We start from the raw sequence: 27,333 nt of genomic DNA on the forward strand, positions 1-27,333 counted from the left end.
TGATTTTTCTCTTGGGATTTGCTGGCTGGAAGCAAAAGGTCTTTGCGAGGAGGGAGGGGACAGAAAGGATTAGTAAATGATTACTTTTTTGTACTTTGCTATCTTTCAAATCACAGCGGTTGTAACAAATGCAAGGAGATACTACAAAGGTATGCAGACAAAATGCATCATTACGTCTGTTCTGGCCCCTTTTCTTGCCCAGCTCCTCCCACCCTGTGACCAAGGTTAACGGTATGTTCTTCTGCACCCTTCATCTGGGTCACACAGCCACAGGCGAGCATGCCTACACCACGTGACTTTGTCTGGCGAAGGTATTTTGCAACTGGCTGTGTGGGATCTCATGCCCCCAACCCTACTCCGACAATCCTCTCCAGCTTGCCCTGGAGTCAGCAATCTCAGTGGCTCCTGTCTCAGCCTCGCAATTCCCCCAGAACCCTCCCTCCCCACTCACAACATCAGGGTCCCCCCCAGGCAAAGGTCACCCCTGGCTGACCAGCTGAGCTGCGGTAGCAGGTAGGGGGATGTGTTGTTGGTCATAGATCTGAGATTCCAATCCCACAACTGTTTCCCTCGCAGCCTGGCTACCTCTCCACCGTGTTGAGGGTAAGTAGCCCACCAGTTGCCCTCCGGGAAGGTCATCCTTTGCCCTTAAGTTGCCTGCAAAGGTGCCACCTCCTGATTTTCCAGGCTCTGTCCCACGCTGTGGCATGTCTGCTCGGTACAGAATACCAGTCCACACACTTGAACAACACTGCTCGAAGATTAAAACTCACAGTTGGAATACTTCCTTGTTGGATTGAACCTGCTGGGGTTTTAGGAGCGTGCGTGCATTTTTTGTTTGGCTTTTGGCACAGAGAGACTGATGCCATGTAATTGCGTATCTGAACCCCGCAGCAGAGAAAGGACCTGGGGGTGGGCAGAAGGTTTCCAGGCGCCCACACAGGGACTGCCAAGCCTTGAACTTCTCCAGCCGGGAGCGGAACTTGCCCATCATTTTTGTGCCTATTCCCACCTAGGACTTCTCCAATCTCTTTTGTGACTTTCTTTTCTAAAGGACTGACCCCTGGGGATCCCATGAGGGCTTGGAGAAGCTAAGAGGGTGGGGGAAGGGAGGTGGAGATACAGCGGTGTAACTTCCTGCCGGCAATCCTCTCCTCTCTCTAACCCACCTCTTTCTCTTCTATCCCTCACAGCCTTGACAGGCAAGGAAACTGAGGCTTGTGGAGTTTACAGCCTAAGCAAGCTCATTCCGTTGGAGAGTGGTGGAAGTGGCTCTCCCCCCCACCCAGCTCTGATGCCTAACCGCTGCGGAGATGTCTGCTGGCTCTTCTCTTGCCCGCCTGTGACTCCTGCACACGGGGAACTTCTGCTTCTGGTTGGTTCTTCCGCAGCACTGGGAATCCATTCAGTTACAAGATTTAGGCATATTCTCCCTTGCACGGAGGGCTGGGAGCACCCCTCAGGCAGGGGGATTGCTCAGCAAGTACCAGTGGGTAGACACACACAGGGATCTCTCTTGCCATTATAAAATCCAAGGATTGGGTTGAGGGTACTGAGTCTCAGAAGTACCTTTGGACCCTATTCCTGTGATCCTGGATCAGGGCCCTAGAATTCAGATTCCCAAAAAAAGGCAAGGCCTGTCATTAACAGCCTCCCTCAGAACTGACCCAACTCACCTGGGGCTCTGAGGAGCCAGATGGAGGCTGGTGAGTGGGGGGCACTGCCCACACTTGCCCAGGGCCCTCTGTTTGGGTTTAGCTCAGAACCCCTTGGCAGTTGGGCTCTGAGAGGCCCACGGGCTCTCTCATGGTCTGGCCAGAGGAGACACTGTCTTACTGGAGCTTGGGCCAAGAGTGGCCAAAGGGGCTCTAGTCAAACAACTGGTCTCACCCAGTCCCAGCCCACTGTTTTAGAGAAACACGAGACCTAGGACGGGGACCAAGAGAAGGAGAATAGCCGCTCCTCCTTCCATGTAGCACGAAGAGAGGGATCAGATGACAAGGGGGAGAGGCCAGCGGATCAAAAACCACAGCTGGCCCATCTTGAGACACCAGATGTCCTGGCACCCAGTAGTAACCTTGGGTTCCCTCCCCCTCCCCGTAACAGCTTTATTGAGATATAATTCACATATCATAGATTAACCCATTCATAGGGTACCGTTCAGAGCTCACAAGATGGTGGGGCGGTGACCTTCCCGGGCTGCTGGGCCTGAGCCTGCCCCAACTTCCCACCCAGGTGCCAGGTGTGAGCCTGTCCCCCTTCCCCCCCAACCCCGGGGCGCCAGGTGTATGATGATAAAGACTACAGGAAAACTCAATTTGTAGATTATCAGAAAAGGGTGAATGAAAACTTGGCCAATGATTTGCTAGCTGAACACCTCCTGAGTGAAGCTGAAAGTGCTGTGATCACGTGTGACAGCAGCGGGGCGGCTCTCGGCCACCCGAAAGTATATATAAACCCGGACAAAGAGACATACATTCACAGAGATACATTCACAGAGCAGTGCACCCATTAGCACAATCAGCTTCAGAACATTTCAGAAGAATCCCTCTACTTTTTCACAGTCACCCTCTGTTTCCCACCACCCCCCTTCCCCCAGCTCTGGGCAACCACTCATTTACACTTTTTTTAAAAAGATTTTATTTATTTATTTATTTTTGAGAGGGAGAGTACGCAGGAGCAGGGGAAGGGGCAGAGGGGGAGGGAAAAGCAGGCTCCCAGCTGAGCAGTCAGCCCAACTCAGGACTCCATCCCACGACTTGGGGATCCTGACCTGAGTTGAAGGCAGACACTTCACTGAGCCACCCAAGCGACTCTACACTTTTTCTCTGTAGATTCATTTGCCTATTCTGGACACGTCCCCTAAGTAAATTATACAATATGTGGTCCTTGGTGTCTGTTTTCTTTCACCAAGCTTGTTTTCAAGGATCCTCGGTGTCATGTATCAACACCTCATCCCTTTGTTCTGCCACATGATATTTCATCGTAGGTATACACCGTATTTTGGTTATCCACTCATCGGTTGATAGACATTTGGGTTGTTTCCACTCTGGGGCTGTTATGAACAACGCTGCTATGAATATTTATGTGCGAGTTTTTGTGCGGACAATCACATTCATTTATCTTGGGTGTATGCCAAGGACTGGGATTGTTGCATTGTGTGATAACTCTGTCTTTAACCTTTCGAGGAACTGCCAAACTGTTTTCCTGGCTGCTCTGTTTTACCTTTCCACCAGCAATATATGAGGCTTCCAATTTCTTCACATCCTCTACAACACTCCTTACGAACTGACTTTTTTATTGTTTCCATCCTAGTGGGTGTAGAGTGATATCTCATTGTGGTTTTGATTTGCATTTTCCTAATGACTCATGATGTGGGGCATCTTTTCATGTGCTTGTTAGTCATTTATATGACGTCTCTGGAGAAACAGCTACTCGAATCCTTTTCCCAGGTTTAATTGAGTTGTCTTTTTATTATTTAGTTCTAAGTGTTCTTTATATATTATAGATAGGAGTCACTTATCAGGTATATGGCTAGCCAGCATTTTCTTCCATTCTGTGGGTTTTCTTTTTTGATAGTGTCCTTTATAGCACCAAAGTTTTCAGTTTTGATGAATTCCAATTTATTTTTTTTCTTTTGTAGCACACTTTAGGTATCATAGTTCGGGAACCATTGCCTAATCCAAAGTTAGGAAGATTCATCCCTCTGTTTTCATATGAGGATTTTGTAATATTAGCTCTTACATATATAAGTCTTTGATCCATAAGTTAATTTTTGTATACAGTGTGAGATATAGATCTGTTGTTAGGTGTATATATAATTGTCACTTCTTAGATGGATTACACTTTTAACATTATAAAATGTACTTCTGAAACAAATAATATATGTCTGGTATAACACAGCCAAATGTAGTCAATAATATTGTAACAACTTTGTACAGTGATAGATGGTCATTAGACTTATTGTGGTGACCATCTCATAATACAAATAAACATAGAATCACCATGTTTTATGCCTGAACCTAATACAATATTGTGTTCCAATTATTCTCTTTCAATTAAAAAAAAAACATGATGACACATATATTAGAAATCCACTAGTTAATTTAAATTCACATTTATTATCTATATTAAACATAAATTCAATTTTGTTCTCTACACATTAAAAAAAATGGATGGGATCTGATATTAGTATAGCTTCTCCAGTTTCCTTATGGTCACTGTTTGCATGACATATCTTTTCCTGTCCTTTTACTTTACATCTATTTGTACATCATTAAATCTAAAATGTGTCTCCTATAGACAGCATATTGTTAGATCTTGTTTTTTATTTTTATTTTTTTAAAGATTTTACTTATTTATTTATTTGACAGACGGAGATCACAAGCAGGCAGAGAAGCAGGCAGAGAGAGAGGAGGAAGCAGGCTCCCCGATGAGCAGAGAGCCCAATGCAGGGCTCGATCCCAGGACCCCCGGATCATGACCCGAGCTGAAGGCAGAGGCTTTAACCCACTGAGCCACCCAGGCACCCCTGGATCTTGTTTTTTAATTTGGTCTAGTGATCTCTGCCTTTTGATTGGATTGTTTAATCCATTCATATTATTATTATAGTTGTATTTGCCATTTTACTAGTGTTCTAATTATCTCATGTCTTTTTTGTTCCTCTATTTCTCCCAGACTGCTTTCTTTTACATTGTGAATATTTTATTTTTTAATTTTTTTTAAAGATTTTATTTATTTATTTGACAGAGAGAGAGATCACAAGTAGGCAGAGAAGCAGGCAGAGAGAGAGAGGGAAGCAGGCTCCCTGCTGAGCAGAGAGTATGATGTGGGGCTCCATCCCGGGACTCTGGGATCATGACCTGAGCCGAAGGCAGAGGCTTTAACCCACTGAGCCACCCAGGCGCTCCTACATTGTGAATATTATCTAGTATAAAATTTAAATACCTCCTTGAATGATTTTTTAAAAATTGTTTTTTAAAAAGATTTTAATTATTTATTTTTAGAAAGAGAGAGAGAGAGACCAAGCAGGGGGAGGGGCAAAGAGAGAAAGGGAAAGGCAGAGGGATGAAGAGAGACAAACAGACTCCCCACTGAGCAGGGAGCCAGACATGGGGTTTGGTCCCAGGACCCTGAGATCTTGACCTGAGCTGAAGTCAGATACTTAACTGATTGAGCCACCCAGGCGCCCCTTACTAATTTTAAGTTATTTCTTAGTGGTTGCTCTAGGCTAAGCTGTAGACAGCTTACTATACTGTCCTCCTGTTCCATCCAGGTAAGCTAGATGGTCCTGGGCAGTGTGTGTGGGCAGGAAAGTTACCTAGGGAAGGATGGCCTTGGACAAGGGATGCCGCCTGCAGGAGGACTGAGGCACTGAGATGGCCACACGGTGGCCCTAGTGAGCAATACGGAGGCTGCAGCTTTGACAGAGCACTTGGTGGGGGCTGCACAGTCCTAGGGATCAACTCTGATTTTATGAGTCAGATGTTCAGGACCAGGAAACACGTGTCCTAGGGTCTGGGCGCAGCCCATTGGTAGCCCTGTGGTCAGGCTCCCCTGGCAACTGCCCTCGCTGCTCCTTCTTGCACCTTGAATACACCCCAGTCTAACCCTTGAGCTAGTCCACATTCCCTTCTATCCTCAGGAACGAACAGGCTGTGAGGGCAGGGCTCAGTGGAAATGGTAGCTATCCTCTGCCCTTTCCCTAGAGTATCCTAAAATTCAAAGCCTGAGCAGAGCCAGGCTGGAGGGCAGACCCTGGGAGGACGCCTGGAGTGGGGGATCTGACTGCAAGGAAGTGTGAGCAGCGGACAGCGGCTGAAGGCTGCTGCCTTTCTGGTTCAACCAGCAGCCTGCTAAGAGAGCAAAGCGTACCTGTCAGCACATCTGGAAATCTCTGGGAATAGACTTGGGATCAGAGAGCACGTGGAACGCAGGACAAGGTGAAGACCAGGGTCACCCTCACCCCAGGGATCAGCTCACTCACTGGGGCTAGGGCTCCCCGCCCCTACTCACACATCTGTGGGGACCCAGACCTAGGGCTTTGGAGGTGAGAATTCAGCTCCTGTCTGGGGCAGGGCAAAGCTGAAGCATAATGAGGAGTGTTCTGCCCTCGAACCCCCATCCCAGGCCCCCGTCCCTCATCCCAGGTGACTCCCAGTATCAGGATTTGCTGCCTTTCCAGCTCCAGTCCAAGGTAGAAGTGGGAGACATAATGTCTGAGGACCCCAGGAGAGACTTCTCAGAAGGGGTCCTGCCGTAGGCCCCCCTGCAGTTCCCCCTAACCCTCACCCCCCACCCCAGCACTGGTTCTTGGACCCCAGAGACTGAACCCTCATGAGGTCATCCCTATGAGATTTGGGGCTCCCCACCTCTCTGCCTCTGCACCCTTGGACCCACACAATAGCCTTCACCAAACGCCCATCCCAAGTGAAGGAGGCACAGGGTGTGTGTCTAGGACACAGAATGCACACATACAAGTGTGCGCCTGCCCAGCACGGGGCCAGGCCCCTCCAGAAGGGAGAGAGCCTCCCTCACCACATCAGTGGCCTCCAGCCCTACCTCCCAGGGTACTCAGAGAACATTCGAGGTCCCAAGGCCAAGCTCAGCTCCTCCCACCAGGAGGCTTGCACTGGGGAGCATGGTAGCTGCTGTGCAGGGGTGCATACTGCAGTAATCAGGGTGACAGGTCCTTCGGTCTCCACCCTGCGGTCCCTCCCCTCCCCTGCAGCAGCCACACCTAACTGAGCCCTGAAGCCAGCCCTGAGGGACCCAGATGGAGGAGATGAAAGTTTGGGGGTAGGGGTGGGGAATTGAGGGGTAAGGGAGGTAGGGGGTAGGGGTTGGGGTAGGGGCGGGGCAGCCCCATGAGTGTGTTTCCAGTGAGAGGGAGAAGCCAAGCCTCACCAGCAGGACGCTGTAGGCTCCTTCGTGCCTAATGGCACCTGTGACCTTGCCATGGCCTCTGTTTCTCTAGCTCAGGGTCCTTTCTAGGCCTCGAAGTGGCTCCTTAGGAAACATTCCTTCAAGGTCTAGATGGTGAAATCTAGGTGAAATCCTGGGGAAAATGATCTACCTTGTTCTCAGTGGCCAGTAGGAATCAGCCTCTTCCCATTCTACTGTCATTCTTTCGTTCTCAAATTCGTCATTCATTCATTGACTCACCCGTTCATTCAGGAGCTCCCATCCCAGAGAGGAGCTGGGATGCCTGCCTTTCGCCAGGGGGAGAAGCCTGGGGTGACTGTGGGCGCCAGGGTGTGCCCCTATTCCCCCATCAGATCCCTCTCTTCCGGGTTTTTCTCCACTTGCCACTCCTCCCCTTCCAACCTCCTCTTTCCTCCCTGCCGCAAAGAGGCTCACTTTCTCAGCCTGCGTGCCCCCGGCACCCTTGGCCTCTGGATTCTGGGGGGATTTGGCTAATGGGAGGCATGGACAAGAGACGGGGGCAGGGATAGGGAACAGACTGCGCCCCTCACCTTGCAATGGTCACAGGTCCCGGAGGGTGTCCCTCAGAGGCTGATAATTGCTCCCCCTTGATGGTAGGCCTTGGGTGCCTGGACACTCCCCCCCTGGCTTTTGTGATCCTGTTCACGCCTCTGTGAACTTGCCTGCATTTGATGGTGCCTGTGTCCTGCCAGGACCCTGAAGTGTACACCTGTCACCTGGAGCCACTCGTGGAGGGGGGAGGGCAGGGACAGTCAGGAAGCTTGACAGAAGTCAGAAAATGGCCAGCCTCCTGAGAGCTGAGAGGAGGTCCGGAGAGGGGCAGCAGGGCCCCCAAGGCGGTGGGCTGGAGGGAGGGAGAAACAGAGAGCATGGGGGCAGGGGCCGCCCCGCCTGTCTGTGAAGGATGTGTTCTTTCTCTTTGCTTTGCTTTTTGTAGTTACTTATAATTTTTTTTATAATTTTTTATTTTTTTATTAACATATAAGTATTATTAGCCCCAGGGGTACAGGTCTGTGAATTGCCAGGTTTACACACTTCACAGCACTCACCATAGCACATACCTTCCCCATAACCCACCACCCTCTCCCTACCCCCCGCCCCCTGTTACTTAGAATTTTTGTTAGATTTATTTAACAAGTTTTCTAAGACCTACTTATCAGACATCGGTCTTTTGCTTGCCTAAAAAATAAATTAAAAACTCAATAAATATGTTAAGCTATCCCCCAAACTTCTTGACATTTAGTATTTGGCTCTTATGAATCACTTTTAAAATTTTTATTTGTCATTTCCATGCAATAAAACTCACTCTTTTTAGTGTACCCCCCCACTGTTCGTCTTCCCACCAGTACAAGCTGCTCCTTTGTGATCAGCCCCTCCCTGCCCCCTACCCCCTGGTCTGTTCTCTGATTCTACAGTTGTTGTTGTTGTTTTTAAGATTTTATTTATTTATTTGACAGAGAGAGACACAGTGAGAAAGGGAACACAAGCAGGGGGAGTGGGAGAGAGAAAGCAGGCTTCCTAGCAGAGCAGGGAGCCCAATGAGGGGCTCAATCCCAAGACGCTGGGATCATGACCTGAGCTGAAGGCAGACACTTAACGACTGAGCCACCCAGGCACCCTGATCCCACAGTTTTAAAGATTCATTTATGTATTTGAGAGAGAGAAAGAGTAGAAGCAGGGGTGCAAAGGGAGAGAGAGAACCTCAAGCAGGCTCTATGCTGAGCGGGGAGCCCAAAGCCAGTCTCGATCTTATGACCCTGAGATTGCGACCTGAGCCGAAACCAGAAGTCTGAATGCACTCAACCAACTGCACCACCCAAGCACCCCTGATCCTACAGTTTCTCAGGGACTGTCCCTGAGGGAGAGGGTGAGGCAGCTGGAGAGTGGGCAGCCTCTCTCAGAGGCACCTTTTCTACACAGACAACAAACACCCTGGGGCCTGAGCACCAGGAAGGAGGCCCCCAGCTGCGACTCCTTCTATCTTCCCCCTCACTTCGCATCTGGCACAGTGGAGGGAAGGACTTGGGGGCAGGTGAGGGCGGTGTGGCCTAGGATGGGGGCAGCCCCAGGGAGCTCTGGGCGGCCCAGGGTAGAGGGATCTGAGTGCCTCCCCTGCTCTGCCAGCCCCCACCCACCCCGGGACTCCGAGAGGACAGGTGGTTACAGTGGAACAGCCACCTGGAACTGGCAAACCGAGGACATGCTCCATGGAGTCACTGCAGGGTACGCTTCTATGATGATCGGTTCTTTGGCTGTGCATTAGTCTCTGGGCTAGACCTCATCCTCACCCCAAACAACAGTGTTTTGTTGTTGCCAGGTTAGTACTGACCCTGTTTTATCAGCGAGGACACAGAGAGTCGGAGAGGCTGCTCCCCAGGTCACACCGCCAGGACCTGGACCCAGGTCTGTCCCACTCCAGAGTGATGAGGTGTCTGTCACTCACGGTTTAGTCTAGTGGCTGTGTGCCTTCGGGTGAGCTACCCAGCCTTTCTGAATTTTAGGATCTTCATCTATAAAACAAAGGCAACGTATACTCCTGCCTTCTAGGGCTGTCATGAAAGTCAATAGTGACCCCGGCATTTGGCACAGAGTAGGTTACGCATTAAATATCGTTAGAGGTTGAGTTGTGTTCCCTCAAATTCATATGTTGAAGTCCTAACCCCCAGTACCTCAGAATGTTGCCTTATTTGGACATAGGATCATGGCAGATGTAATTCTTTTTTTTTTTTAAGACTTTATTTATTTATTTGACAGAGAGAGAGACAGAGAGAGAGAGAGGGAACACAAGCAGGGGGAGTGGGAAAGGGAGAAGCAGGTGCAGGCTTCCCGCCGAGCGGGTTGCCTGATGCAGGGCTTGATCCCAGGATTCCAGGATCATAACCTGATCCAAAGGCAGATGGTTAACCAGGTGCCCCTGGGTGACTTTAAGTTAAGTCAAAGTCATTTGTGTGGGCTCTAGTCCAATATGACCGATGTCCTCACAAAAAAGAGGAAATCTGGGCACAGACATACAGCGCAGGGAAAGTCCCATGTGAGGACCAAGGCAGAGATCAGGGTGGTGCTTGTACAAGCCAAGGATAACAGCAAGACTACAGAGATGTAAGCAGAGTAACTTGTTCAAGTTCACCAAGTTAGCAAGTTCCTCAGCGTGCTTCTTCGTAAAGGGGGATACTGATAGCATCCACTTCGTGTTCGCTGATCGAGGCAATTAAATACAGTAACATATAAAAAGTGCTTAGTAGTGCCTAGTAGGTGTTAAGGACTCATTAGTATTATCTGGTTGTCTTTGCTCCTCAAGTCAGCCCAGTCTGGGGCCTGCCCCCTCCCCAGCACATCCATTTCCATCATGGCCTTGAACCAGCACACCCCCTTTGCCGTGAGCTGCCCCCGGGCCTGTGGTGACCACTCCTGGCTCTTATCCATAGCTCAGGATAGGCCGTCCTCTGCAAGGCACTGTCCTCTCTCCCTCCCCTGAAACCCGGGCCCCGATTGAACACACTTGCTCTCCAGATGGCCAGTTCCAGGGGGGACTCATGATCCCTGGGCTCACTGTCCTCTTGCCCAGTTCTGGGCACTCTGTGACCTGCTACTGCAAAGCAAAGCCTTTTTGGTGAGTTGGGGCGGGGGGTTGGCCCCCTGTGAGCCGCTTCCTGCCTGAACAGGTACCTCTTGTCTTCCTGTTCTCACGATGGGCCTCGGATCAGCTGTGAAGCCATGTCAGCCTCCCTGCAGCTTTCGAAGGGCTGCCCCCAGAAAGAGGGAGGAGGACAGGCTGAGAGAAACAGGATATACGTGGCCTGAGCTGACCCAGATCTGTGGAGACACCTGGATCCCGCAAGCCCACCAGCACCCCTATGGCTCTAGTTGGCCCAGCATGGGACTTGGGTGGCCATCAGAGTTCCCTCTGGCTCCTGGCTTGGAGGGCTGTGAACCAGTGGGGTCTACAGCACTGGCCTGGTAAGAACCAGCCCCCAGACTCCCCTCCAGAGAGGCCTAGCAGCCAGCCTCCTCCTCCCCAGAGCAGGGTGGCCTCCCCAGGGCCCTTCAGGCACTAGAGCAATCTTGCTTTCTTGACTTTCCACCCCTGGCATCAGAAGCTACCAGAGCAGTAGAGCAGCCTGAGGGACACCCCACCTAGGGTCCCCCAGAGGCCTCACCCCTCATTCCCCGGAATTGTAGCCCAGGAGGACCTGGCTGGCAGGAACTCAGCACCAGTTCCCACAGCTCTGTTTGGCTTCCAAGAGCACGCACTCCTCCCTCCACCGTAAGCAGGAAATGCTCAGCCCACAACCACTACCCCCACCCAGCCTGCCCCTGAGAAGGCCGAAGAGAAGACAGCCGCCTTCCAGGGTGAAGTGTTGAGAGGCCGTGTAAGGGGAAGGTCTTGCCCCTGTGCCCCTCCCAGGACCTCCTGCTTCAGCCGCTCTAGGCCAGAGAGCCCCTCTTCTGAATTCCCAGAGCCAACCCTGCACCCTCTGTCATCTGCCCACCACCCTGAGGTCCTGATGTGAGCTGAGGAGCGCCCCCTATGCTTCTGGGCTGACCCTGACCTCCTGGACAGAACTGACTCCTCCCTCGTGTCTCCTCCCAAAGGACATCAGTCCTGCCCCAGGCAGGATCCCAAGCCCTGGCTTCCAGGGCCAGGGGCTTCAGATGGATCTGGCTGGTAAGCCCACTGGAGCCTGACTGTCAGGCCTCTTGCACCCCAGCCAATGATAGGTGGGTCTCGTGCTCCTGGATGGGAACCCTGTCCCCAGTAGGGACACCTACAGACTCTGGGCATCAACCAGGTTTGTCTGGGACAAGAGAGGACACTAAGGTCCACAACTCAGTCCTGCGGGGCCAAGTGGCCTCTGTCCCCATAAGGCAGCTGTTCACAGTGCAGGAGCCTAGAAGGCTTGAGTTGCCTCCTCTTTCTTTTCCTTCTTATCCAGGTGCCTCGTGCTCTTCAGACAGGCAGGAAGAATGGGAGTCCTCATCCCTTCTCTGACAGGGCCCAGTTGTGGGGACGGAAGTGGTTTGAGTGAAACGCTGAGTTCAGCAGATTTTCTGAGCGCTTGAATCATGGCAGGCAGGGGTGGGGGGGGTGGTATCAGGATGTCTGGGCGAGGCATCCTGGCCGTCTAGAAGGAAGATGTGAGTGGGGGAGGGGTCAGCAGAAGGACCAAGGATGAGGGCACGGAGAGGCAGGGCAGCTCTGATGGCGATGGCGAGGTGGGAGGGGTGGGGGTGGGGGGTTGGGGAGTGGCAGGGGACAACACTAAGGCACTGAGCTGAGCTAGGAGAGTCTCCACCACCTTTATTTGAAGAACTGATGAGAGGGGCGTCTAGGCAGCTCAGTCGGTTAAGCGTCTGATTCTTGATCTGGGCTCAGGTCATGATCTCAGGGTTGTGAGATGGAGCCCCGAGTCAGGCTGGCATGGAGCCTGCTTAAGAGTCTCTCTTGTTAGGGAGCCTGGGTGGCTCAGTGGGTTAAAGCCTCTGCCTTCGGCTTGGGTTGTGATCCCAGGGTCCTGGGATCGAGCTCCACATGGGGCTCTCTGCTCAGCGGGGAGCCTGCTTCCTCCTCTCTCTCTCTCTCTGCCTGCCTACCTCTCTGCCTGCTTGTGATCCCTATCTGTCAAATTAAAAAAAAAAATAATAATAAAATCTAAGAAAAAAAGAGTCTCTTTTGTTAGCTCCCTCTGCCCCTCCCCTCTCTCGCCCTCTCTTAAAATAAATAAATAATGAGTGAGCAGTTGGGAAATCCAGACAATAGGGCTACCCTGGGATCTGAGAGTTCATTCAAGAAAGAGATGTGGAAACTGGAGTTTCTGAGCTCTTCCTGGGAGCTCCAGAGCCTGCTTGCACCGTGGGACCGAGGTCCAGAGCAGAGTCCATGGAAGAGGGGCAGAAGCCAGGTTGCCAGGGGTCAGGGCGAGGGAAAGTGCTGAGCATGAAGGAAAAGGGAAGTAGCCTCTGTTCTTAGAAGGGCCAAGGGAGCAGAGAGCCAGGACCTGGGATGGCGACAGCACAGCTCCTGAAACCTCAGGCCGTGGGAGGAGGTGAAGGGAGCAGCAGATTGCGGGGGTATGTGGGGACGTGAGGTCTAGGGGTGTGCGTGTGACAGTGCTAGCCCAGTGGGGGACTTGCAGGCCATGCCCTGGAAAGCTCTGAGGGGGTGACAGTTGGTAAGAAATGGGGAGGCCTCCCCAGGATGGCCTTCCTGGGAATCACTCATAATAAGGCTACCATGTGTGTGTTTACAGGAGCCGAGAGTGGCTCAGCCTGAACAGTGACTCACAGGGACCCCTCATTTTGTGATGTAAGCACTTTCGCTCTCCCTCCACAGAATGGAAGCTCCAGGAGGGCAGGAGGCTTGTCCACTGTTTCGTGCTGGCCTGTGGAAGTTGCTCACTGGGCACTCACTGAATTCAGGCCTCGCAGCCAACCTGTGACAGAGATGTTATCCTCATTTCACAGCTGGGAAATGGGGGCTCCAAGAGAGTCTGTGGTTAGCTCCAGGTCACATAATGCCTCCATGGCTGAACCAGGGACTGCCTCAGGCCTGTTCGACTCCAGGGCCTGATGTCTAGTCAACATGTTTCCAGAAACAGGGGATACCCGGGAGACAGGTGAGCCTGGGGGAATTCTAGGGGCTGAGGCTGAGGGGGTGGGGGAGGGGGGGGTAAAGGCAGCCATCCTTCGCATAGTCCTGCCCTGAAAGGGGCAGGTCCAGAGTTGGCGGGGGTCGGGGCGGGGGGGGGGGGGGGGGGGGGGTGTGTGGTTCTTGTCCCACTGCGCCTTGCACCTCTGTCCTCTGTCCCTACCACTCACACTAGGCTTCTTTCAGTTCCCTTTGGTAACATGGCTCCCCCCACCCACACACCCATGCTCCCTGGCCTCTACCGGAATCGGGTAGATTCCACACCCTCAATCTGCCACCCCATTCAGGGGAAGTGGGGGCAGGGGCTGGCTCACCGTTGGGAGTGAGGGGCCTGGACACATATCTAGGGCTGTGGAGGCAAAGTCTCCCTGTTCCCATGTGGCCAGGGCCTGTTGGGGGTGTGGGGGTGGGGCTGGGGGGCCAGGAGTGATTGTGTGGTCTTGGGGTAGCCTCACTTCTCTTTTGTTTTTGCTTCACCACAGACAGCATGGGGAGGCAAGGGGACCCTTCTGTTTTGGAAGAACCTGAAGGATGAGCTCTGCCCCTGCCCCTTCCTCCCTAGGCTGGGTCTCTGGCCCAGAGTGGTTCTTGGTTGAGGTTCCCTTGGTCCCAAGGCAAGACTCCAGGGGAGCAGAGCTCCTGCATAACCCCTGTCACTGGGGCCTCATACCAATGCTGTGAGTTCAGTAACCTCTTCTCCCCTTCACAGACAGAGAATGAGACTCACAGGACCTGCCTGAGGTCACTTAGCACCAGAGATGGATGCCTGCTCAAGTGTGGTGAGCTTCCTCAACCACAGCCCCTGCACACTTTTTAACGAAGTTTAGAGTCTCTAAGAGTAGGGACCTCCCCTGAGCAAAAGGGACAGTACATAGGGGGCAGGGGGCAGCATCCTAGAATTTCATGGTCCCTCAGACTGTGTGTGGGACATCTGACAATAAAAGAAGTCTCTTGGTGGCTATTACTCCAGATATATTTTCTGGATTGACATATAATATTTTTTCTATCGAGCATAACTGATCTCCGGTGGAAAAGGGTTCCCATTTTGTGGCCACTTTCTATTTAATGGCAGTTTCATTTTTACAGAAGAAAAATATAAAACAATCTACCTATCCACGTTTTTCCCATCCACACTTTAAATTTTCAAAAATACGAGAGAGCAAAATACTCAGCAGATACAAATAATAAAATACTTATACATAATTATATTTCTAATTTATGTTAGGGCTTGGGGTTGGGGGAGAGGGAGAGAGATGCAGAAAAGATGAAAAAAAGACACCACACAGTAAGTAATGATACAGATTTGAAGATACAGAAGATTTGAAGATTTGAAGATACAGATTTGAAGAACAACACAGGCATTCCTAGAGGGAAAAGGAGAGGAGGGAAAGGTCAAAGTTTTGATTCACAGCTAATACTGGATTTGGGGAAAACATAGGAACCTCTGAACTTTAAGGGCAAATTATACTATTAAAAATGTATATATTTTGGGGCACCTGGGTGGCTCAGTGGGTTAAAGCCTCTGCCTTCGGCTCAGGTCATGATCCCAGGGTCCTGGGATGGAGCCCCACATCCGGCTCCCTGCTCAGCGGGGAGCCCGCTTCTCCCTCTCTCACTGTCTACTGCTCTGCCTTCTTGTGCTCTCTGTCAAATAAATAAAATCTTTTTGAAAAATAAAAATTACTATAGAAAACAATGAAAAGACAAAAATAGTCCCTGAGTAAGCTGATTCCAATAGGGATCAGACATTAAAATAAAAATTTCATAAGTGAAGCCAGTGAGGATGAGCTTGGGAGCTGAGAAACCCGACCAAGGATCCCAAGTCGAGGTAGGCTTTCCAGAAATGATGCTGAAACAAAATTCCGAGAGCAGTCATTATCAAGCAAAGAAGGCTTTCAGGAGGAAGAACAGGACATATGAAGGTTCAGTTGGTGAGACCCATTTATGGAACCGAAAAACGTTCAGGACAGCAGGTAGACAAAGTAGGGCTAAGTGTGACCCTCAGGACAAGAGAGCAGGCACTCACCCCGAGAGGTCCCTAGGGCGACCAGAGAGGGAGAGCTGGGGCAGGCAGGTGCGAAGGTTGAGACTTAGAAATGGACAGAGTGGCTTGAGGAGCCCTGTCTGCAAGCACGTGCAGGAGGAAGTGTCCGAAACCGGAGGCCCGTGGCTTGGCCCGGGAGAGACCCCCGAAGGAGCGCGGGCGGGGCGAGGTCCCGCGATCTGTCAGTCGGCCCTGCGGCGCGCTCCTTTGCACTCTGTTGACGGTCAGTGTCTGCCCGGATCTTGAGCTCCCGAAGGGCGAAGGGCGCGGGCTGGGGAAGTTCCCGAGCCCCGCGGTGCACTTGGGCATCATGAGGAGGGGATCTGGGGTTGGTAAATGACTGTCTCGCAGTTCCCGATTGCGGAAGGAGCCCAGAGGTCTGCCTGGCGTCTCCTTGGGGAGGCTTTGGGTGGCAGGGGAGTCCGGCCGAGCCCGATGCTCAGGGGCCCTCCGTCCCACGTCCCCGTGGTGGGGGGCGGGGGCAGGGTGGTCCCGAGGGGCAGGGCGGGGCGCTGCGGGCGCTCCCAGGCTAGGCGGCCGCGGCCCAGGGGCGGGGGCGGTTGATGCGGAAGTGCCAGGCGGGCGCAGCTCGGGGAGAGCGCAGCTCGGCCCCGCCGCCCGGCCCGTGGTCCCGGGCGCAGCCACGCGGGCGCACGTAGACAGGTAGGTCCCGACCGCCCGCGCTCCTCTCCGCGTCCTCCCGGCATCTGCCGGCGGCGGGCGGCGGACTGGGGCAGGGCGGGAGCGCGGGAGGGGTCGGCGTCCGGCTCCGCCAGTGGTGGAGCTCCGGAGGGGTGTTGGGGTGGGGGTGGGGGTTGCGCCTACTGCAGGGCGCGCCCCTCGGGTCTGGCGGCATCCAAGATGCTTCCTACGTCCGGATCAGCGCGGGATGCGCCGCACCCGCAGCCTCCGTCCGGCAGGCGCCGGGAGAGCCCGGAGGCCGGGACGGCGGTGGGGTCACCAATGCAGGGGCGCCAGCTCCGCTCTTCTGTCCTTCCCTCCGCAAGGATGGAGAGCGCCGGGGCGCCCCACGGCGGTCTGGCTTGGGTCTTAGAGGGGCGAGCCCCTAGTCCCCCTTTCGGCGCGCTTTGCAGCCACCCTGTCGGTTAAGAGGATGAGGCTTCAGGGACTCGTCTTCCCAGGACCTCAAGGGCAATGGCAGGAACTCGGGCAGAGTGTGTAGAAAGATGGTGTCGGGTAGGGGCGCCGTCTTTTGACTCGCGACGGACAAGAGGCTCTGACTCTCCTAGCGGAGAAGCCTGGGAAGAATTCGTGGACGAGTTTCTTTACGCCCTTCCCTCGAACTTAGGAACAAAACAAGTAAGGGTCTGAAAGTAGAGGGAAAGTGAGATGGATGGGGCCGCGACGCGGGTAGAAGGTGTTCCCCACCTCTTCCTCGCAATGCGTAGGGGTCTCTAGGCAGTCGGGGGAGGGGGCACGAAAGGGTGGAGAAGAGACTGGGGGCCCGTGGGCTGGAGGAGGGCTCCCGAGGCAAACCCGACCCCGAGCCCGCGCCCAGAGCGAGGATAAGTGACCGGGACCTGCCAGGACGCAGGCGGGACCGATGGAGGAGGCTAGAGGTGCAGCGGGGGCCAGAGGTAGAGTCCCCGCCCTCCCTGGAGCTTTCCGGTGGGGCGCGGAGACTCCTGTCAAGTCTACGGAGGCACCGGGAATACACTCTTTTGTACCTAAAGGCCTTGCTTTGGGGTTTCCCCCTGCACGTCGGCCTTCCCCTGCAGGAAGCCGAGAGAGGCATCTGCTGCCTCAGAGCCTCGGCTTGGCTCGGGATGTGTCAGCCCACCCAGAGGGTGTGTGGTTAGGGTAATACCAGGTGCAGCGAACCCTTTGCCTTCTCCCGAGTTCAGTGTGGGGTCTGCGGGGAGACAGTGTGATTCAGACAAACTCCACAGGTGGCAAGGGCTTGAAGCTCTTCCCAAGAGGGGGCTGCCCAGCTTCCTCCCAGGTCCCAGGCCCTGGTCCCCACGATGTTGCAGGTTCCTCAGGTGGTTGGCTCCTGGAATTTAGGGCTCTGGGGTGAATTGTGGGGCTTCCCCACCTCAGCAGAAGTTCCTGAGCTGCTCCTCTAGACGCTTCACTTTTATACAATTCACCCATGAGGGCTTCCTCAGGTCCTCAGAAACCTCAACTCTTTTCTTCATTTTTTTTTTTAAAGATTTTATTTATTTATCTGACAGAGAGAGAGCGAGCACACATACAAGCAGGGGGAGGGGCAGGCAGAGGGAGAGGGAGAAGCAGGCTCCCCACTGAGCAGAGAGCCCCATATGGGGCTCAATCCCAGGACTCCGGAATTAATGATTTGAGCAGCAGGCAGACCCTCAACCCAAACGCTCAGCGACTGAACTACCCAGGCGCCCCTCCTTTCCTCATTTCCATGGAAACTGATGCCGGTTTTTCTGGCTTTCCTCACTTTCCAGGGCTCAAACCCTAGGTCTGGGGGCTGCAGAAATGTCACCCCAAGTCTCCAGACCTCTGAGAAGGCAGAACTGGCTGGGCCTGCCGTCTATTGAAAAGTCAAGTCCTCACAGCAAGGGAAGGGGGGGTGAAACATGGGCCTTCTGAGGTGGTGCCTTATCTTCCAAGGTCCTCCGGGAGTGTAGGTGACTGTTTCTACCTGGAGGCAACACAGGGATGGGGCACAAAAGGGTCGAAATTTAGAACTCTTGGCCTTAGGATAGTCTGAGATCTAAGTCCACCTCTAGGCAGGAGGCAGCCTGTTTGGGAAATACTGAGCCTGATCCTGGTGCACCTGAGGTTGAAGACCTTTCTTTGGCCTGCCCGACACCCTCCCTTGGCCCTGGCCGGACTTGTTACGACAGCCTCTTCTCCATATCCCGCTCCTTAGCTGTCCAGAGCGATTGTACCCTACTGACATGAGTAATTTCAAAATCTTTGTCTTGAACAGCCCCACAGGGCCAGGCTAGGCGGCAGAACTCACCCTGACTTCCTCCTTGCCCTGGGCAGAGGAGGAGGCCCTCTCTGGTCTCCCAGTTCCCACCACCCCAGGCACAGCTGTGGGCCTGACCATGTGGAGGGCTGGCCGTCAGGGTAGCTTACCTTCTCCTTTGTGTCGAGAGAGCTTTCCTCTGTCCACCCTCACAGAGCCACAATTGGCAGCTACCAATGACTGTCACTCGTCTGTTCTAGGACCAAGGCCTCTGGGCAGAGGGCACAGGTGGGGACTATAAATAGCACTGCGTGGGTGAGGCTCTAACCCAAGGCTGTGAACCGCACCAAACGTATAATGACCCTCAGCAAGGCTTGGGGATTGGGGAATGAGCTACAGGGTAAGGGATTGAGAATTTGGTCTTGGGGACCCAAATGTCAATTTTTCCATGTATCTTCCCTCCCCCAGTTCACAGTGAGTCAGATTTCCGCGTTGTCTTGTCTGGCCACTTTCATTTCCCCTGGGACTGGGTGGAGGTTGGTTCAGAAAGGGGAACTGAGCCACCAGTCTTATGAGGCCTGGGGACAGGGCTGGGGGCTCTCCCACTCTCCCTGTCCTAGCCCAGAGCTGGGCACTGCTCTGAGGAAAGGTCTGCGGATGGAGACGTCTTCGCAGCGGGAAGGTAGCACTTAGCGACTCCAGCCCCAAAAGGTACTGGGCAGGGAATTTCTGGGGAACTGAGCTCCAAGCAAGCCTGGAATGATAGGGTCCACACCTGAGAGATCGTCTTGTTCCAATATCCCACCTAAAGTGGGCCAGGAAGTCCCCCGGGCTTGAGTACCCCCAGAAACCAGTTGCTCCCAGGCCTACCCTAGTAGTTCCATGGTTTTAGCTGTTATAAAGTTCTTTTTCGATCTGAGTCTAGTCTGCCCCGGTGGAGGCTGTCCAGATGTTGACTCAAACCCTAGTCCTTTTGTCCCATGCTGGTACCACAAATGTTACAGAGAGCTCTGGTCCCTATCCACCAATCCAGAGGCCCCATTTCCTTCAGCCATTCCTTGCATGATAGGCCCAACCCACCGTAGATCACTGCCTGTGTCACAGCCCCAGCGGCCTTCCTCTGACCTCTGGTCTCACCCCACTCTGAGTCAGAGGAGGATCCCAGAGACAGCAGGGCTGGTGGTGGGGAGAAACAGCTGGAGGACAGAATCTTCCAGCATCTGGGGTATATCAGTTAGCTGGTATTTCTCAAGTCCCACTTAAGGCTCCTACCCTGGTGACCAGGAGGTAGACCGAGGGGGCCGATGGGAATTCTCTCAAGACGTCCAGATGTGGGGAAGCTTCAGTCCTGAGGGAAACTGAGGAGGAAAGGAAGCTCTGAGGAACGGGTGTGGGAACCCTCTCTTCATTCCCACACTATGACTTGCTCTTTGGCCAGGTTTCCTAGAAGGTGACAGAGCAAGGGAATTCTCGGGACAAAGAGAGGAAGGGCAGAAGGGAAGGGAGGGAGGCAGGGTGGGCAGGAGGAAAACTGAGGAAAGAGGTGGAATGGGCTGCACTGGTTTGCTCCACCCGAAGCAAGGGGGCTGGCTTTTTGTCCCTGCGTGTCAGTCATTCGTCAGCTGTGGGCAGCCTAGCCCTGGAGCAGCTCCGTACCTTTGTGGCCTTCCAGCCTCACAGCAGCTGGGGAGTCGCTGCCCCACCTGGTACAGCATGTCTGGGGTGGGGGGAGCACGCACAGCATCCCCTCTCTCTGTAACCCCCTTCTTCTCCCCTCCCGCCCTCAAACACAAAGCACAGACACAGTGACCCTTTGACAAAGAGGTTGATGGTTGGAAAAAGGAATTGGCTGGGAGCATCGGGGCAGATGGGAGACACTCCAGCCCCCAGTGCTGGGAGAAAAAGAAAAGCCATACTATCCCTGGCTTGGACCCCCATGTACTCCAGCCCCCCATCTTCCTGCTGCAGGGAGTGTCTATCTGCAAATCTTCTGATGACTAATGACCCCTCTTTCTCCCACAGACCCCTTTGCCATGAACCAGCCTGCCTCCAGGGCCCCCCCTCCGCCCCGCCGCGTGCGACTGAAGCCCTGGCTGGTGGCCCAGGTGAACAGCTGCCAGTACCCAGGGCTGCAGTGGGTCAATGGGGAAAGGAAATTCTTCTGCATCCCGTGGCGCCATGCCACGCGGCACGGCCCCAGCCAGGACGGAGACAATACCATCTTCAAGGTAAGCTCCGGGTGGGGGTGACTGCCTGGACTTCCGGGGCACCCTTGCCCTCAAAGAGGATCCCCATACATCTCATACTGACACCTCTCCTGGCCGCCTGGCCGTAGGTGACCCCAGGCTCGGACCCGGGGATGTGTCTTTTTTTTTTTTTTTTTTTTTTTGTCAGAGAGAGAGAGAGAGAGCTCGAGAGAGCACAGGCAGAGTGGCGGGCAGAGGCAGAGGGAGAAGCAGGCTCCCCACCAAGCAAGGAGCCTGAAGTGGGACTGGGATGTGTCTTTTTTAACCTACCCCCAGCTCTGTCTTTTTTAAGCTCTTGCCCAGAGCAACATGGGCATGGAAAGGCCCCCCCGGGAGACCTTCCTCCTCTTCCCTTTTCTTGTCTCATTCTTACCACCCGAGAGTACGGGTACAGCGTGCGTGTTTGGTGTTGGGTCTAAATGGAAACCACAGATTGCCCCCGTGATGAGAACACAAGGAGCTAACTGCATTTGCACTTTTCTATATGTGCGTCGATAAAATTAAAACATGAAATTGTTGTTTTGCATCCTGCATTTTCCAACCAACATCAGAATCAGCTTTCCTCTGCCACGAAGGCCACGTCACTTTCAGCAACTGCTGGAGGGGTCAGCAGTTTAGTTATCCAAACCCTGCATTTGGACCCTTCCCGTTCCTTCTAGCGTCCCGGTGTTGAAGACCTTATTGCCCTGTACCCTCCTCTAAACCCTTGTCCATTGTGGATCTCATGTGATTTTCTTTGGGGGTAGTTTCTGGAATTCAACATTGCTGGGTCAAAGAGAATCCTTATTATTATTATTATAAGATTTCGATATGCTCTCCTTTGTCTTGGCAGGTTAATATTTAACCCTTTGAAGTTTCTTTTCAAATCTCTTATTTTTGAATAGGTACCACAATTCAAAATTTAAAAAGTGTAATATGGTTTGCAGCAAAAAAAAAAAATCTCCCTCCCACCCCAAAAAAGTCTCCAGCCACCCCCTCCCTCCCCAGAGGCAATTAGTATTGTCATTTTCTAGTTCATCCTTCCTGAGAGATTTTTGTGCATACACATAAATAGGTACCTGTCTTCCCCCCTGCCACCGCTTTTCACAAAATCATAGATGTAGATGTACCTTTCTGCATCTCCCATTTCTTGAAGATTATAACATGTCAAGATATCGAAAAAGTCTTCCCCCTTTTTTTTTCTTGCTGCCCAGTATGCCATTCTTTTTTTTTTTTTTTTTTTTTGACAGACAGATCACAAGTAGGCAGAGAGGCAGGCAGAGAGAGACAGGAGGAGGAGGCAGGCTCCCTGCCGAGCAGAGAGCCTGATGCGGGACTCGATCCCAGGACCCTGAGACCACGACCTGAGCTGAAGGCAGAGGCTTTAACCACTGAGCCACCCAGGTGCCCCCAGTATTCCATTCTAAGGATTGGCTGTAATTTAACCAGTTCCCAGGGATGGACATTTGTTCGGGGTCCTCTGTTTTTACAAATAGTGCTGCAGTGAGACACCTTGTAGGTGCTGAATTTTGTGTGGCTGCTTCTGTATCCTGACGATAAATTCCTAGAGGTCGAATTGCTAGGTTAAGGGGAAGAAATATTTGTAATCCTGCTATCAGCCAACTTACCCCCCCCAAATAATACCAACAGCTAAGGTGTATGGAGCCCATCCAAAATGCAGGCACAGTTCTGGAAGCTCTGTGGGCCCTGGAGTCTTCACTGCCACCCTGTGAGCTGGGCACTGTGATGGGGATGTTATGGCAAAAAGAGGCAAAGTGACGTGCCCCTGGCACACAGCTGGTGGTTGGCTGTTTCCAGATTCAAATCCAACCCCACTGCAGATCCCATGCTCTTATCCACCATGTGACACCGTCCTCCTTAGAGACTACCTATATGTACCCCGGCAGAAGCAGTGAAGGAAATGCCTTTCAAAGCCCTTAGGTACTTCCTTTCCTTCGTCGGAGTCCTGAGGGTGGGGAAGGACTGGAGTCCTATCTCCCACCTGGCAGAGGGAGACTCAGGTCAGGCTCCGTGTGTCCCTGAAGTTCTCACCGCTCAGCAGTGACTCCCATGAGCCAGGAGGGGCTGGGGCTTTGGCGAGGACCGAGGTTCTCTGTGGTTGCCTATCTTTTCTTCCTGCCTCAGGCCTGGGCCAAGGAGACAGGGAAGTACACGGAGGGGGTGGACGAGGCGGACCCGGCTAAGTGGAAGGCCAACCTGCGCTGTGCCCTTAACAAGAGCCGTGACTTCCGCCTCATCTACGACGGACCCCGGGACATGCCGCCTCAGCCCTACAAGATCTACGAGGTCTGCTCTAATGGCTCTGCTCCCGCAGGTATCAGGCCTGGCCCTGTGTGGGCTCCCTAGGAGGCTGTTAAGGAAGGCCCAGGGCCCCTCCAGGATGCAGTGGCAAGGGACATGCTTCGAAGTCGTGACACCCCAGGTTCCTGGGAGTGGCCCGCGATGGACCCTGTGCTGGGGCCCTGAATGACTTGGCACAGACCGGGCTTTGTGTCTGTCTTCCTCAGCTTGTCCCTGTTCTCAGCTCTTGGTTCCAGGGTATGTAAGTCTAGTGACCTGAGGAGCTTAGTGCCATGGGGTCAGGGAGGTCCCTAGCGATTTCTGGTGGCTGTGTGGCCTTTCACCTCACTGCTGGAGCTGTCCTAAGGAGCCCTGGTGGCCTTCCTTCTCCTCCCCTACTGACTCCCTTGCTTTGTGTCCTCTCCCTGCCCTGCAGAGTCACAGCCCAGTGAGGACTACACTTTTGGTGCAGGGGAGGAGGAGGAGGTGGAGGAAGAGGAAAACGTGAGCTCAGGACCGTTCTTGGCGGCATCCGCCTGTGCAGATGTGGTAGGTCTTGTTAGGGCCTTTCTGCTGTCCTGCTCTGCTTTTGGGTTAAGCGGTCCCTTTCCTCCAGGGCTCTGCTGCCCTTTTTATAGCTCTTCCTTTGGGTTTGTTCTTGCGGTTCTGAGGCTAGCCTAGACCTCCTTGGGGCTTCGTTGGTACAGAACATGCCCACATGTTGTCTGGCACACCCTCCTGGGGCTGAATAGGCACTACTACCTGTAGAAGGTCCATGAGGACACCACGACACTGAGAGTTCACAGAGCTGCCTGGGGGTGCAGAGCTGGGACCAAAGGCAGGGTCCGGCCTTGCAGAGCTGAATACTGGGGAATTGCCTGTGTGGTTCTCATGGGTTATTTCTTTAGCATCTGATCAACTCATTAACCTGTCCTCCCTTCTCTCCTTCTCTGGCCTATTCCCTCCTCCTTTGCCTGGGTCTTCCCTTCAGCTCCAGAGGATGTTACCAAGCCTGAGCATCACAGGTGGGGCCGGGAGGGGGGTGTGTTTGGGGGCCTAGTATAAGGAGAAGCTTTAGGTCCCCTCAGTTTCTGGGAGGGGGCTGAAGGGAGGCTGCAGGGTGGGTGCCCAGGGTTGAGAGTAGGTGGGCCTGGGAGGAACCTTCTCAGAAGTGGCATTAAAATTCTGCCTGCCACCACCCTCTGTAGAAGCCGTGCAACCTGGCCCCCCCATGGCACCCTATTCTTTACCCAAAGAGGAGGTCAAGTGGCCACCTGCTCTCCAGCCACCTGTGGTGCTGGGCCCTCCTGCACCGGACCCCAGCCTCCTGGGCCCCGCCCCTGGCAACCCTGCTGGCTTTGGGGAACTTCTCCCTGAGGTCCTGCCAAGCCTGCAGCCTGGGCCCCTTGCTGCTGGCCTGCCCGCCACGGGTGAACAACAGCTCCTGCCTGACCTGCTGATCAGCCCCCACATGCTGCCTCGTAAGGACCCTCAGGAGGGCTGGGCCGGGTAAAGTGGGCCTGGCGGGTTGGTTTGCAAGAAGGGTAGCAAAGGGCGAAGATGCTCAAGCCAGACCCTCCCTGGGCGGTCGGGGGGAAGGAAGTGGGAGAGCCGACTAGATGGGCTGGCTGCTGCTGAGCAGAGGACAGAGCAAGTCAGGGGCTGCAGAACAAGGGGGCGTGGGGCTCACAGACTGGCCGGGCCTGCCCTCTGCCCTACAGTGACTGACCTGGAGATCAAGTTCCAGTACCGGGGGCGACCACCCCGGGCCCTCACCATCAGCAACCCACAGGGCTGCCGGCTCTTCTACAGTCAGCTGGAGGCCACCCAGGAGCAGGTAGAGCTCTTCGGCCCCGTGAGCCTGGAGCAAGTACGCTTCCCCAGCCCTGAGGACATCCCCAGCGACAAGCAGCGCTTCTACACAAACCAGCTGCTGGACGTCCTCGACCGCGGGCTCATACTCCAGCTGCAAGGCCAAGATCTGTATGCCATCCGCCTATGCCAGTGCAAGGTGTTCTGGAGCGGGCCCTGTGCCTCGGCCCACAGCTCGCACCCCAACCCCATCCAGCGGGAGGTCAAAACCAAGCTCTTCAGCCTGGAGCATTTTCTCAATGGTGAGGGACTTGTGTCGTATTCCTCCTGGCTTTCTCTTGTGCCGGTGCATGGTTCTAGCCTCTAAGGCTCTTGATCTTGCTGCAGAGCTCATCCTGTTCCAAAAGGGCCAGACTAACACCCCACCACCCTTTGAGATCTTCTTCTGCTTTGGGGAGGAGTGGCCTGACCGCAAGCCCCGGGAGAAGAAGCTCATCACCGTACAGGTAGACCACCATCTCCTCTCTCAAGCCCCTGCTCTGTTTTGCTTTGAATATTGGGGGAGTCCTGGGGCTCAGCCCTTGCCCTAGGGTGGAGGCTTAGGGCTCTCTGAGCAGTGTGGACTTGGCAGCCAGAGATAATCAAAGCCTGGAGCTGTCCACACATACACAGCCTTTATTACGAAGTAGAAATTGGTTCCCCTTCTTCCTGGTGGATGAAGTCCACCTGCTCCGTGGTGGATGCCTTGGGAACAACTGGATTTGACAGTCCGGCCAAGGTTCTCCCTGTCCCTCTTTGCCCCCCAGGTGGTGCCTGTAGCAGCCCGGCTGTTGCTGGAGATGTTCTCAGGGGAGCTTTCTTGGTCAGCTGATAGTATCCGGCTACAGATCTCAAACCCAGACCTCAAAGACCGCATGGTGGAGCAGTTCAAGGAGCTCCATCACATCTGGCTGTCCCAGCAGCAGCTGCAGCCGGTGGCCCAGGCCTCTCCCGTGGCAGGCCTCAGTGCTGGCCAGGGGGCCTGGCCCATGCACCCAGCTGGCATGCAGCAATGAGACTGCAGACAGGGACTGGTGCAGGCTTCCCAGGTGGCTGTGTGGGCTCATGTGAAGGTATGATGGCCCCTGTGGGCACGTGACCGGCTGCAGGGCCCTCTTACCTGGGTCTCCTGGAAAGGGATTTGCACCAAGGAGAGGGAAGAGAGGTCCAAGCTCCAGGCTCTCTCTCATAGCACCTGAGGGAAGCTGGAAGCCAGTTTTGCTTTGAGGGCTATCTTCCTCTATGTGCCTCTCCTCTGCTCCCCCTGGAGGAACTGAGCTATTAGCCCCAGTGAGCAGAGAAGTTAACTCCACCAACCCTGGGGGTCTAGTTGAGAGGGAATTGTCCCATAGTGGCCCACTCTTGTGGTTGCCCCCAATTCCTCAGGCAAAAAGAGACAAGTACAGTGGACCATGCCCCCTCACCAGGACATGGGTCTAATCCGATGTTGGGGTCCCCTAGTTTGAGCCTCACTTCCTCACATCTTTCTCCCTCCGAGATAGACAGGCACTTGGGTATCATACCAGATCCTTAAGGCCAGCAGCTACCTCCTCCTTGAGAGTCTAAGAACACAGGCAGAAGTAGAATTTTATGTATTTTTCAATTAATAAATATGAGAAACAGATTCAGCTATTTACTTTTTCCAGTACCCGTTGCTTCCATGCTGTTCTACCAGACCTTATTTCTGATATTCGATGGCCCTGTTTCCCCTAGCACCTACCCTCCAACTCCAGGGCCACAACAGGAGGAGGGCCTGCCTTTTCAAGCTGATGAGTCAGTGGGGCTCCATAAGCACTCAGTTGGCCGGCTTTGCTTTCTAGGAGGAAGCTAGCTGAAGTAAGGGCGTGGGTCTTTGTGTGCAGTCTAAAATCCTGTCCAGATCAAATTCTGAGTACAACTGGTGTTATGCAGAAAGGTTTGTTTCATTGATTCCAAATACTATACAGAGCTCCGCAGTCAAGCTTATTAGCTCAAAACCCAATACTGTAGCATACTGTGTGACCCTGTTTATATAAAACTAAAGAGAATGCAGACTAATCTACAGTGACAGAAAGCAGATCAGTGGCTACTAGAGGATGGTAGGAGGCATGAGGAAACTTTTGGGAGTAAAGGTATGTTCACTATCTTGATTGTGTTCATGGTTTCATGGGTGTATCCTATGTCAAAGCTTATCAACTACAGAACTGAAATCCGTGCAGCTTATTCTATGTCAATGATACTGCAATACAGGTTTCTTTTTTTCGAAGACCAAATTCTGCACTCAGTGGGTTACCAATCAGTCTAGCTGGGAGGCTGTTGAGGAAGAATACATATAGCACGTTTCTGTTTAACATGCTCAGGGACCCATGGAAGCTATATGGAAGGATAAAATGTAGCATGAGGAGTTTTAGGGTGAACTAAGAGATGCAGAAAGAGC

At 53.5% G+C, this 27,333-nt stretch overlaps 1 protein-coding gene across 4 annotated transcripts; it reads left to right on the top strand.

Annotated features, from left to right (window-relative positions):
- Positions 1 to 12,882: 12,882 nt before the first annotated feature.
- IRF5 (interferon regulatory factor 5) lies at positions 12,883 to 27,317 on the top strand. Of its 4 annotated transcripts, XM_047694478.1 has the most exons (10): positions 12,883 to 13,014; positions 13,408 to 13,559; positions 20,563 to 20,768; positions 22,911 to 23,100; positions 23,503 to 23,615; positions 24,058 to 24,091; positions 24,275 to 24,547; positions 24,788 to 25,180; positions 25,266 to 25,384; positions 25,685 to 27,317. In XM_047694478.1, exons 2-10 carry the CDS (start codon positions 13,526 to 13,528, stop codon positions 25,931 to 25,933), a joined length of 1,611 nt encoding a protein of 536 aa, XP_047550434.1. In that variant the 5' UTR covers positions 12,883 to 13,014; positions 13,408 to 13,525; the 3' UTR covers positions 25,934 to 27,317. The 4 variants fall into 4 exon arrangements, with proteins under 4 accessions (XP_047550434.1, XP_047550435.1, XP_047550433.1 ...); XM_047694479.1 differs by lacking the exons at positions 12,883 to 13,014; positions 13,408 to 13,559 and adding an exon at positions 16,162 to 16,298; XM_047694477.1 differs by lacking the exons at positions 12,883 to 13,014; positions 13,408 to 13,559 and adding an exon at positions 16,629 to 16,671.
- The last annotated feature ends 16 nt before the right edge of the window (positions 27,318 to 27,333 follow it).

This window comes from Lutra lutra, chromosome 11 (genome assembly GCF_902655055.1).
Source record: "Lutra lutra chromosome 11, mLutLut1.2, whole genome shotgun sequence".
NCBI lineage: Eukaryota > Metazoa > Chordata > Mammalia > Carnivora > Mustelidae > Lutra > Lutra lutra.